This window comes from Terrapene carolina, unplaced genomic scaffold, assembly GCF_002925995.2.
Source record: "Terrapene carolina triunguis isolate 2854851 unplaced genomic scaffold, T_m_triunguis-2.0 Scaffold130, whole genome shotgun sequence".
Lineage (NCBI taxonomy): Eukaryota > Metazoa > Chordata > Testudines > Emydidae > Terrapene > Terrapene triunguis.
Window position 1 is genome coordinate 17,863,878 of NW_020664481.1, and position 12,891 is coordinate 17,876,768.

At 39.1% G+C, this 12,891-nt stretch overlaps 1 protein-coding gene across 2 annotated transcripts in view; it reads left to right on the forward strand.

The window, feature by feature from the left end:
- SULF2 (sulfatase 2) overlaps positions 1 to 12,891 on the forward strand; it is a 261,320-nt gene that overhangs the window by 79,173 nt on the left and 169,256 nt on the right. Inside the window, exon 2 of one of the 2 annotated variants that reach the window (XM_024207533.2) lies at positions 846 to 969. Coding sequence is in view for 1 of the 2 variants with exons in the window: in XM_024207524.2 (XP_024063292.1) it covers positions 1,358 to 1,389 (32 nt within the window). In the remaining variant the exon portion in view is untranslated. Of the gene's footprint in view, positions 1 to 845; positions 970 to 1,340; positions 1,390 to 12,891 lie in introns of those variants that run through there. The other variant, XM_024207524.2, reaches the window with a different exon arrangement.

The window sequence follows — 12,891 nt, forward strand, 5'->3', positions numbered from 1 at the left end:
TTCCTCTGATTAGCAGGATTAACCAAGTCTTGGCTGTGAGGCAGAAGGGTTGACCATCCTGCTGCCAGTTTGATGTGTTAATGATGCTTGTTTTTATTTATTTATTGCAATAAACAGTTTCTCCAAAATGTATTCCATCAGCTTTAAATCTCAGTAGAGCTATCAGAATGCGAATGACAACTAGTGTGTATGAGTGCAAGGTGGTTCCTGACTTAACAGTGGAAACCTGTCTGATCAAGGTCCAGGCTAAGGTGTAAATAACACTCTCTCAAAGATAAGCTCAATGGTTCAGTTGGGTGATCAGATGCTACAGAGGGATAATTATATATTTGAAAGAGAAGGCTTTTTTGATGCTGTGCCTTTTGTCCTTTGTGATAGACTGGAGGAATCAAGAATGTTATCATTCAAAACAATGTTTTCTCAAGGTCCGTGTCTGAGTGTACTCTCAAAAACTTAACACAAAAAATAGTACCAGTTAAACATGTGGGCTAATGCAGAAAAGTGCTTTTAGCAGTATGCTTGAATTTGAATTTGCTGGAATTAATGGAGGGTTGAGCAAATCTCCTCTTTCATTAAAGTTACCAGGGTCCCATGCTGTGGTCAACAAGGCCTTCAAGAACCTTGATCCTTAATAGCAGACCATTCTGTAAGACTACCGAACAAATGAATGCAGCTCATGTCCTTATTTTTCCATTGTGTTGAAGTTGTACTTTCCCTGTTTAGATAGTGGGGAAAATGAGAACTTGACCTATAATTTGCAGATCTTGTGGTCCCACATTTGGGGTGGTGGATATCAAAGTTTATGTTCTGGGTTTAACACGCTTTGTGGTTTGTTTCCTTTTCAGGCTCTTCCTTCCACATCGAGCTCCTACCTCAGCCTGGAAACAGAAGTTAAGACCTTTGTCTTTTCCTACCTGCATGCCAGCCAAGCCACTCCAGGGTACTCCTTTCCTGAGTGATGAGTTGAGGGTATGTAAGGATAACAAAAAACGGTACCAGATGAAAAAGAAAAGGGACCCTCTGTGTTAGAGGATGTTTGTTTTGTCTTATGACAGCATGCAGTGTTGCTTGGAAGTGTTTTGGATGGGGTGGGGATAAAATCCTTCTACTTTGTTAGCTGAGGGGGTTAGGAAGTTAGTGGTGGGATTGACAGCAAAAAGCACCAGGTTCAGTAAAGGTGTGATCTAATTTGGGATTTAGAATGTGGCTGTTTACCATACTGCTGATAATTCACACTTTTACCTGACAGGGCTTACTCAATATATACATATTCTATTGTCCAGTATACTGAGAGGTAGGAGATCTCTCTTCTAAAAGTGGCTGCTTGCCTCCTTTCATGGCTGGACTGAAAGTCTGAATGATCCTGGCTATAGGAGCTATCTGGAAAGGGTAAGAATATAATAGAAATTATGGACTGAAAACACCAATTAAGTCACCTAATCCATTATCTTGCTCAGGTTCCAATCAGCCCCCTGATTGCAGTAAATTTTCCTAGTGCTTTGTCCAGCGTACAGTAGTTTCAAATGTCTCAGGTGATGGGGTTTCCATTTGAGGGGTCTGTTCCACATTGTGCTCTGATATTCAGCCTAAAATTCCTATTCCTTGATTCCCTCTCTTCATAGGTCAGGGATGGATTCTGCACCCATTAAAGCCCGTCAAGGTTTTTGTCACTGTTTTCAGTCAGAACAGGAGGTGGTCCTTGGAGCTTTAAGGAGAGCAATGAATGATTCCTGGCCAGGCTGTCTTCTCTGTAAGGAAGCAGAAAGTTCGTTGTGCCCTCTCTCTCATCCCTTTGGGCACTTGTACAAGTCTAATCAGCTCCATTGATTGCCTTAATCACCTTTTTAATTACTATGCTAGGGTAGTTAGTCTCTTGGTAAAGCACAGATGAATTGTCCTTCTGAAATTTATGAGATTACTCATGTGAGTAAACTACTCATCGGTATGTGTAAGAAGTTCATAATTTAGCCAACTAGTATTAATGGTTTCAGTGGATACCAATGATAGAGAGCCAACAGGCCTCTATGTGCCACAAATACCAAACACAAAAATGCACATGCCTCCCTCTTGCAAATTTTATCTCCTGCTTTGCCCTCATAGCTGAAGTTAAATTGGATCAAAGGGTTTCCAGGTTTGTTTCAGAAGGGGAATTGGAAACTCTGCTACACTTGTATAAGCTGTAAAGTCTATAAAACATTCCTCCTAGACATTGATAAATCTATTAGCAAGGGAGAACCGTGAAAAACTCTACTTTTGGATTAGAGTAAGCTGTCAAAAATAAATAAAAGCTGCAAATACACTGATGCTAACACTCCAAAAGAGCCTGATGTGTGAAGCTGATGAGAATCTTTTGCTACATTCATGGTCTAGCAGTGGCTTAGGGGATAAACAATTACTGTAGAGTATACTGGTGTGGGAGTCTTGCATTGAATAAACAAAACACCAAGGCTGGAGTGAACCACAGTATTCTAGATAATTCATTGGGTAGAGAAGAAGTGTCACTGTGGTGTGGGTAGCCAATTTGCTTCAGCTGTAACTTGTATTGAAAGTTAACTAAACAATACCACATATAAACATGCTTTGAGTATCCCGAGAAAAATGTCTGTTTCCAAGTACTGGCTTCAAAATGTCATCTGGACCAAATTCCGTTTTTGGAAGAATTGTTTGAGAAGTAGCTTACCCAATATATTTTTTGCCAGAACAGATGCCATCACTTTGAATATTCTGCTTTCACTTAGGGTTATCAGACTCTGCTTAATCTCTGTTTGTATTATTTCATTTGTGAACGACTGGAAATGCTGTTTACATATAGCAGAGATCATTTCTAGGTCTCTCATTTCTTCAAGCAGCCTGATTTCTGTGCTGCGCTGTACAATGTCTCTTCAGTAAGAGCATTGTTACTCGCTGTGAAACCAAAAAGTGAATGCAACGTCCTGACTGGAGTTTGTTTTGTTGCAGACTTGGGTGAAAATGAAAATCATACCTGTTACAGTGGTTACATAGACTTCAGGTTTTTGAACCCTTTGTTGAACTTCGTCTTGCAGTACTGGCTTTTCATAGGATATGTATTGCAACCTACGAACAAGCTTACCAAACATTCTAATTCATTGTAGTCAAACACTTGAAAAACCACAAACTCTGAAGAATAGTCGTTAAGGGACTGACCCTGCAAACTGTTGAGCACTCTCCATTCTCATTGAATTCAGTACTCATTCCCTTGCAGGATCAAGACCTCATTGCCTAACAGTGGAAGGGCAAATATATAACCATCCTAAAGCAATGTTTAGTACAATAGCTTAATAAACCACTTACTTCAGAACAAGACTATTCATTTTAAAGTTTTCAGTGTCTTCGTATATTCACTAGGTTGCTTCCTCATGGTATCTGTTACCATTGTACTAGCATTTGAAATACAATTTGTTGTCCTGAGTTGGATATTAAAAGCACACTGATATAGATAACACTCCTAACATGACATTGAATAAATTATCTGTTCTTGGGAAAATGTAATGGATTTTATATTTTAGCATATTTGATGTCCTTTAACCAGAGTTTTCTTTAAAATTATCTCCAACTTATACACACAATTTAAATAATTTATTTGTAACATTGTTATAGAGTTTGAAAGCGAGTTCTTTACACACATTTTGTTAGAGGCACAAATATATAGTGCCTGGTACTCAGGTGCTCTAGTGGAGTGGAAATTAGAACTGCAAAGTGTGTATTCTAGTATGAAAACAAAAGATAAACAGATGTGAAAAATGCCAGAAAGGTACATTAGACAGCACTTGCTGCCACCCACCAACTCACCCTTGTCCTGTTCTGGAGGAAATAGAAGACAAATCCTATCAAACAATGATGAAATTACTATTGGTATAGCAATACTGAGAAGGTTTTCTGCCAGCTAGGGTCACTCCTGGTAGTAGCCAAGGACAGATGGGATGGGTCCAAATAGATCTCCTCCTTTCTTTAATTCCTATGATTCTGTGGCGCAATGTAAAAAACAAGAAAACACTGTTACAGAAGATAGGTTTTAAAAAAAAAATCTTTCCTTTTCTAAGTTTATAATCCCAAACTGGGAACAGAGCACATATAAATAAAATTTAAATCAAAAGTTTTGAGAAACCATATCTCCCTCACAGGGTTGGTTGCATGTTCCCTGGAGCAGTTGATAGAATTCTACATCTCGTTTCCCCTGCACTGTTTAGATATTGGAGCTCCCAAACAAATGTGACACCTGAACTAAGGACTTGTTAGTGAAGGAGGAGCTGATGTGAGACCATTCTTAGGGTTGCATAAGAATTTTCTGTTTTATAGGGTCCCTGCCACAGTGCTTCATGTTTTTCAGAATCCTTCTTTGTAAATATGCCATGGGGAATTTGAATCAAATTCCAGACACTAATTTAATGTGTGTGTGTGTAATGATCTCCAGGGTATATTTTATGTTGTTGGTTTTTTAAGGAATTTTGGAAAGGCTGGAATGTCAAAAAAAGCTTGATTTTCCTAGTTTTACCCCATGCACATTTACTGCCCCTGCAGCTGCTCCGCAGTAATATTGTGACATGAGAGATAATCAGCCACTCATCACTCCCTCCTTCCATTTTATTTGCATACTTGGGGGAGAGTTTCTATTGCCTAGTTCTCATGGCAGCAGCTGCCTTTGATAACTGACTTATCTGAGACGTCTATAAGGTTATAAGAAGGGTCACAAGAGGAACTATAATGAAATCATACTGTTTTGATAAACTCCTGCTGAGCTCCTTTAGATCTGTCTGTAGTAAGTTATACTGTTCCTTTTCAAATGGTAATTGTTACTTTCCTGAAGTGTTATGGGAAAATAAGATACAAAATTATAGCTCCTTTTCATGTATATTGTTAGGTGGTACTTACAAATAGTGGACTGTGGCTTTCTGAAAATTTACCTTTTTTTAAATAAAAAGCAGGAAATTATAGATGAGTCCCTACTCAATTTTTCTGTTAGGGAAAAACACACACACCATGTTTTGTGTTAGTACAGTTTAGTTTAATTACTTTCAATATAGTGGTCAACATGGCACTGAGTGGTGAAATATGGCACTTCACAAAGAGAAAAGAGTATGTTATCTGTAGACATCTGCCTCATTTGTTGCAGAAGTTGGAAGGTTTGTAGTGAATGAAATGGGACTGCAGGAAGAGAGAGGATGGTCTTGTGATTAGGACAGTTGAATGCCTTGCATTGGAGTCTAGAATTCTATCCCTGCTTCTGTCACTGAGTTCCTTTGTGTTGCTGGGCAAGTCACATACACCAAACTTTTTGCATGTAGTCACTTCTGCATGTAATTAAGTGCTGTATCATAAATGCATACACACAAGGAGGCCAAATTAATGGGCGATGTTCATTCTGGCATTTACTAACTTGAGAGTGCTTGACTTTGCAACCTTTTAATCCTTAACTTTGTATTGCCTATTTTTTTATTTTATGGTTGAGTTTACTGATGAGAGCAACCTTAAGTAACACTAAATGAAGTTCTGTCTGTGGATTGTATTAAAATGCATTTGCAATCTGAGGCATGATTTCAAGGAAGCATCTAACAAAGCACCCATAGATACCTCCAGTGAGTCCTGTCATATCCTCATACACCAAAAACTCCCATTAAAGCCAACAGACCTGAGCCAAATGTTTAGGAACCAACCTATTAGATTTTCATACTCCACGCCCTATCAACCAAGAAGTAATTTCACAGATGTGAAAAATGCAAGGCAGCCTTTGCTTATGTTAGAATTTGCTCATATAAACATATTTGCCCTCGACTTCTGCCAGCCTCAGATGAAGAGGTTTGCCAAATATGTATCTTAAGCTTTATTTTCAAAGTGCAGCCTTTAAAAAGATCTTTTCCTAAATACTTCCCAGGCCAGCTTTTAATAAATGTAATCTTGTCGATGGATCAACATAATTCGTTCTTGATAACACTGCGTGTTCCTTCAGAATCACCTCTCCCATGCAACAGAAACAAGTTTGATTTAATAATCACAAATAGACTGCTCTTGGGCTGTGGCACTGGAAATCTCCTAGACATGTTTGCATAATTTATGCTACTGTGAATAGTAATTCTGGAGGGGTGGAGGGAAGGAATGATACCAATCTATGGCCAGAAACATAATGAAATTAGACCCTCTATTGTGCTAAAAGGTTATTTAAATATTATTTATACAACTTCATATCTTTATCTGGAATGAAGGAAGAAGCTTGATAACCAATTACTCTTAATACTGAAAATGTTTAACAATGATTGAGTTTCTGCTGAACTTTGTGTTGCAAATCATTAGCAATCAGTATGGCTATCAGCACAATTAGACTATCCATAGATCAGAAATTATCCAGTGTGATATCTCTACACACACACACACACAAGATGAGACTGACCTAGAAAAATGGAACAGTCAGAAACCATTACCTCAAAAGCAAAGGGGTAGGGGAGGGTGTGTTGTGGGGGGGGATGGAATATTCTTACAGTGTTACTAGAAACTGAGATGTAGAGAGGCACTATAGATTTAGCTGGGAAAGTTCATCCCTACATAACTTAAACTAAGAGAAGTAGTCATGGTTACAGAAATTATTCTTTCATCCTAAGATTTTTCTGAAGTCCTAGGATTAAGAGTTAGGATTTCCCCTAAATTAGCAGTCATTGCAACAGCATTGCTACAAAGCTTAAAAATTTCTGAAATAAAGCAAACTATGACCACTTGAGCGGAGGGAGGAAAAGCATAGCAACAGATTTATTTTACATTTGGGTTTAGTAATGGAATTTAGGGTGATTAACTAGAACCTGAACAAAACCATTTTGTCTTGTGTATGTGAGAGCATCAGGGAAGCTTGTTGATGTTTAAATGTAGCTCTGCATATACAGCATCAAGGCAGGATAGGTAAAGGAAGTCAGTGAAAACCATTTAACTACAGACTGATTAGAAAGTGCTTTTTTGCTAGAGAAGTATAAAGGTGTAGTTAACCATTCAGTACATTTTAAATGCATCTGTTGACCTTCATTGCAGTTAAATAGAAAACTGTATTTTTCTCATCTAATAGTTTTTCTGCTCTAAGTCTATTCGCAGTAAGTGTATTCAACTTCCTCATTTATGTTCCTTGTTCAGTTTATAAATTAATTTGTGGAAGTATTCTTGGTCAGACAGACTCAGTGCTCTAGTCTGTATCTGTAACATGCTTGCTATCAATGTTGGAGATGGAACATGGAGGCTCAGATGGAAGGTTTCACTCTGATATAAAAGGCACCTTTTTTGTGTGTCTTTAATGATGTAAAAGAAAGCTTATCTCTGAGGACCTGAGAAATAAGAGGAGGGTTAGAATTGGTCTTAATTATATTAACAACACTGATTGAATGTTAATACTTCAGAGTCTTCAGATCTCCCTGTATCCTCTGATGATAAATGCTGCTAAGAAATATCAATTTTATCCTCCTATGCTCTTTCATGCAAACAAAACTAAGGGTTTTTAATGCTGGGAACAAGTTAAAGAACATAAACAAAATTAGTAAGTGTGCTTAAGTAATAAGTTCTTGCATGTAAAATCTACTTGCCAGAATTATCTATTCTGTGTTGTTTTTACAAAAAAAAAAAAAAGTTACAGTATCCTTGGTTTTCTTTCATTTGCCAAAATAATTTAGCCTCCTTCGCTCATATACAGTTGACTGTGTACACTACATTTGTTTATCTACATTTGCCTTGCCACAAAACAGCTATTAATCGTCTAAGGAGATTGTCCCTTTTTTTTTTTTAATCTTGTCCTAGACCAGCTGCAGTTTCTGTAGATAAGGGCCAATGATGCACAGTACAAGCAAAATCTTAAACCTTGTTCATCATGTGCAATATGTGTTCATCAGTGGTGTGACCTCAATAGACACAGGAATGTGCAGTCTTTCTTGGGAGTAAAAGACAAAAGGAACAAATATTTAGAAAGCTTCTTTTGCTTACAGGTCCCTTTTCCAATTTTCTTGGTTTGTTTCTCAAATCATGTTGCAAAATATAATGTAAATGGTTTTTAAAGCAATACTTTGCTGACATTAGTAATATCTTAGGGTGAAATTCACCCCTGTGCGGAGAACTAGTACAAGACCTATGCACTATTGAAATCCCACTTCAAACCATCCTTTGAGGAGGTAAGGGATGCACAGGCCATGTGCTGATTCTGTGCACAGGGCAAATTTCACCGTTGCTGCTCACCAGGTTTCACAAGCAAAGTAGATTGAGATCCAGCCAGTACTGGGATGGAGACCTTCAATGATGCTGTAAGAAGTGGCTTTGATCCAGCAGCTGATGCAGTCATTACTGAGTTGGTGGCCCTGTTCAATGCCAAAGACCACTGTGTTTCTGCAGATGCAGTTTTGGGAGTAGCATGTTAACCTAGGGCTCTGGCAACTTAGAGTAATTTAAAACTTGATGACACTTTTCACATGAATTAGAAAGTGGGTCTCAATGTCCTGGCTCAGTTCGAATTGGTTGATTAGGGTGGAATTTTAGACAGCATCATGTATTTTCCTTTGAATGTGGTATTCTTCATCTCTTGTCCTGAACTATTGTCACTTTGCTATGATGTGTTAAATCACTGACCTTGAAATGGCAAGGAAAACAACAGGAAAAGAAATTTTGCTCATTTTCCCCTTCTGTTTTAAATCCATTGTAGCTGCCACTGTCATCCAAAAAGTGACTGCAATTCAGCAATGAGTGAAGTGATCCGGATATATAGATAGATCCTTTTGTGAAACACATTAAATCCTTTAAACATTTGAATGAAAGGTGGTTATATATAGATATAGATTTGTGTCTGATCCTGCTCCACTGCAGTCACAGAGCTTTGCTATTGACTCCAGTCGGCTCAAAATCAGGCTATAAATCTCCATTATTAGTTACCATTAGTTATGTTTTATTTATTTGTCAGAAGTGTTGTATTGGCACTGGATATAGAGGGTGAGATTCTGTGCTGTGTCTAAGAGACGTAGCCCAGTGGGAGAGATGGGGTGAAGTGGCTTTAAGCCACCTTTGTACCATCCCGATTCCGGACTGTCCTGGGGGTGGTTTAGGCAGCTCCCTAGATATATCTATAGGCAGCAGCACTGTGTTGTGGCTCCAGCTCCTTCCACACCCAACACACCCCTTCCTATCCCTGCAACACTGTTGATGCTGTGGTTTGTAAAGGGGGTACTCAAAAGACAGTCTGTGTCTGTCTTTGACACTTGCTTTGCTGGGAAATTCTCATCTGGCCAGATTTTGGGTTTTAGATCCCCATCCCTTGATGCTGCTCTGACCCTTTCGCTTGGTGTTCGGGGGCTGAAGTGGGGATGAGAAACTCAGTCTTTCAGACTTCCAATCAAATACTCTAATAAATATGGTAAAGTACCCTACTCTAGATACAATGCCTACATAATCAGGATACCTGAACACTGACAGTTTCTGAAATCATAACCATTGAAGAGATGGCAAAATGTGTACCTGAACTGAGGCATGACTTTTATTTTAGATTAATTGGTGATCATTAACTTTTAAAAGGATGCTTTATTGTCCTATGCTAATTCTCCTACACTGGAGAGGAATGATAAATACAATAAACAGGCTTGATCCATGAACTGAAGAATTTATGGAACACTAACAGTCATGAACAGCAATGGCAAAGCCCACCCACTTGCCCGATGGAATATATTATCTTAGTACATGCTGCATAAGAGAGCTTACAAATGGGCTATCTGCTACACCTTTAAAATAGTAAATGAATAAAAATCCTTCTGCTTTACTGAGTTTTGTGGAAAGCTCCATAAAGTGGTAGCAACCCACAAAGAATATAATAATGAAATATATAGATTACCATTATCTCACTATTACCTAAAAGCCACACTTCCACTCCCAGTTGTAGGATGAGAAACTACAGGAAATTCTTCATTCCATCTATGACTTCACTGAGGGAAACCATGGCTTCATGAAAGTCATTAGTTTTGCCATTGACCTCAGTGGCAGACCTCAGCATTTGTCCCTTAGAGAGTTCAGGAAGAGAAGAAAGAAATGTCCCTTCATAATCAGACCAAAGCAATAGCCTTTAAACCAGCAATCAAAGATACCTGCAGTCTCACTCAGCTGCATCTTTTGCAGAGTCCTCTGGCTTTAAGTACTGTTTTCATCATAACTGTTTTCAAAAAGAGAAGGGGAAGTGGGAAAGACATGTCCCATCTCCAGAGCCTTAATTTAGTTAGGCTGAAACCACCCTGTGCCATCTAGTGACTTCTCATTTCAAGACAATTAAACTTTTTGGCACACTTACCTTTTAAAGATGTGTATCTTCTAGATTTGCAAGTTGGAAATGAGTTATGAATATATAAATTGCTTTATGTAGTGCATAATTACCTGGACTGAGACTGGTAAATACTTTCCTCATAAATTGAGTCTAAACTCTCATCCAAGAAAAGCAAATGCTAGTTTGCCTTGTGAAGTGTACGGAAATTCAAAATGCTGGTTGAATTTAGATTACATTACTAGGGTTGCTGAAGCATTGTAAATTTTAAAATAAATAGGTAACAGCCAGGGCTTTCTTTCCTATGCCTCATAAAAAAAGAAATCACCTACTGTTATAGGCTTTAATGTATCTCAGGATATGAAAAAGACCATAATTTACTTTGGGTGTTCCCTATAATAAATATTATTTACATTAGGAACTGTAGATTCCGTTCCACTATGTCTAGACAGCACGTGTAGTACTGTAATTGTGCTTATTAAAATCATGAGTTGGCATTTTCATTGTCATGCTATAAAACTTTCAGTCCATCTCCTGTTATAAAATACACTTTTCTTTAACTTGTCTGACACCAAACTGAGGTTTTTTGTAGAAGCAGTGGAAGATTTCTGTACTTCTGTGTTTGCCATTATTTTATTGGGATAGCAGATTTATCACTGTTACTTTGTATTATAAGAATAACTAGATAAATATTGAATGGGAAGGCATATGAAGAATAAGTCATTCTAAACTAAATATTTTAAAAAACAACAAAAACCTGCCATGCACCTTGTTTTGTTGTTCACATCTCCTCTACACAAGTGTCAGATACTGTCGAATTAAAATGGCAATATTTAATCCCATTTTCTGCTCATTTCACACAGATGCAAATGATTTCTTATCTGTATGATATCTGTAGTTGCACCTACATGCCCATGGTCAAGCCCCATTGTGTAAGCAGTATATAGAGTGAGACAGTTCCTAATCACAAGAGCTTAAATTCTGAAGGACACAAGATGCAAGACAGTGGGGAATCAGCCCCTAATTATGCTAAATACAAAGTACTATAGTATAGGATCTGTTTTAAGACTTTCACTTTCATAATTTTTTTGAAAACAGATGATTTTAATGAGTCATAAGGTAACATTTTCCATAGCACTAAATTGATTAGGTGTCCCTCCCTCAAAGCTTAACAACATTTTGCCCTGGCCCAGTTCTGTCTCTTCCCCACTCTGGGCTCCTTGTCCCAGTCCCATTCTTGCTGTCCCAGTCCTAGGCTTGCTGTCAGAGTCCCAATCTATCCCCCTTCCCCATACCCAGTCTCCTTGCCCAGCCAGTTCCAGTTGCCCCTTCCTGGCTCCTTGATGATGTCTGTCCCCTGCCACCCTCTTCCCCTCCCTCCCCTGCCCCTGGATCCCACCCTAGTCTCTTTTCCCAGGCTCTTATTGCAATCTCATTCTTTCCCCCCACTTCTTCCCTGGCTCCTTGCCTCGGTCTCCCCCATTCTGGCTATTTGTTCCAATCTCTTTGTCCAGCCAATTCCAGTTCTCCCCTCATTCCCTAGCTGCTTGTCTGATCGGTGTCTTCTCCTCCTCTCCCCCCCCCACCCCCCCCCCACATTTTCCCAAACACTGATTCCTAGTTCCAGTCTCCTTGTCCAGCCAATACCAGTCTTCCCTCCCTCATCCGATCTCCGTGTTCCCTCACCCACCTAGACAACTGGTTTCCAGTCTGCACCCCATCTTTTCCCTCACTGATTCCTGGTTCCAGTCTCCTTGCCATGCAACAGTTTCTCTCCTTTCTCTTTACAGTCCCAGTCTCACCAGATTCCTTATCCCAAATTCCTCTTTTATCTCTCCCCAAGTCCAGTTTTTGTCCCCTCTGCACTGGAATGAGATGGCTTCCTCCACTGCACGGAACGGGTGGACGTCATTGAGAGAGGCTCTCTGATATCAGTTCCAATGCATATGGCCCATGAGCAGTCCTGTCATATGTAGGAGCTGTGAGGGGTTGGAGCATGTTTAGTCACTGTTGAGATAGCACATGCACAGCCTGGTCAGCACTAAGAGCTGTGAGAAGCTCAAGGGTGCTCAGTGAGGATGGTATCTTCAGAGATTTGAAGCTGCTAAAATTGAAGTCTCTGTTGAGCATGTGTGAACTGGAACTTTTAAGGCTTATAACTTGGCCAAATTTGGGGGGATATTCATGAGGACTGCCAAAGGCACATCTCTCAGACAAAGGCACCTCCTGTCAAATTCCAAGCCTCTACTCCAAAGGATGGGGAAAGTGGAGCTTTCAAATGAAAGATCAATGGAATTTTTAACATAGGCAAAACAATGCATGTTTCTCTAGCCTGGTTCTTGGAAATGGCTGAGCCATTTTGGTTGCAATTTTCTTTAAAATAAATCAAATAAAAAAAACCCACCCACAACATATCATCAACCTCAGTCAGACACCAAGCATGGAACTTTTCAGCCAAATGGTAACTGTTTGGCAAAGTTATAAACAACTGAAAACATGGTCTTATAATGGGAAGTGTCACGCAGCCTCAATAATAGGCAGTATTATCAGCCTTGCTTATAATAAACTTCATCCACTGTAGTGCCTTGCCACAATGTGTTCAGAGTGCTTCTAATAACTGA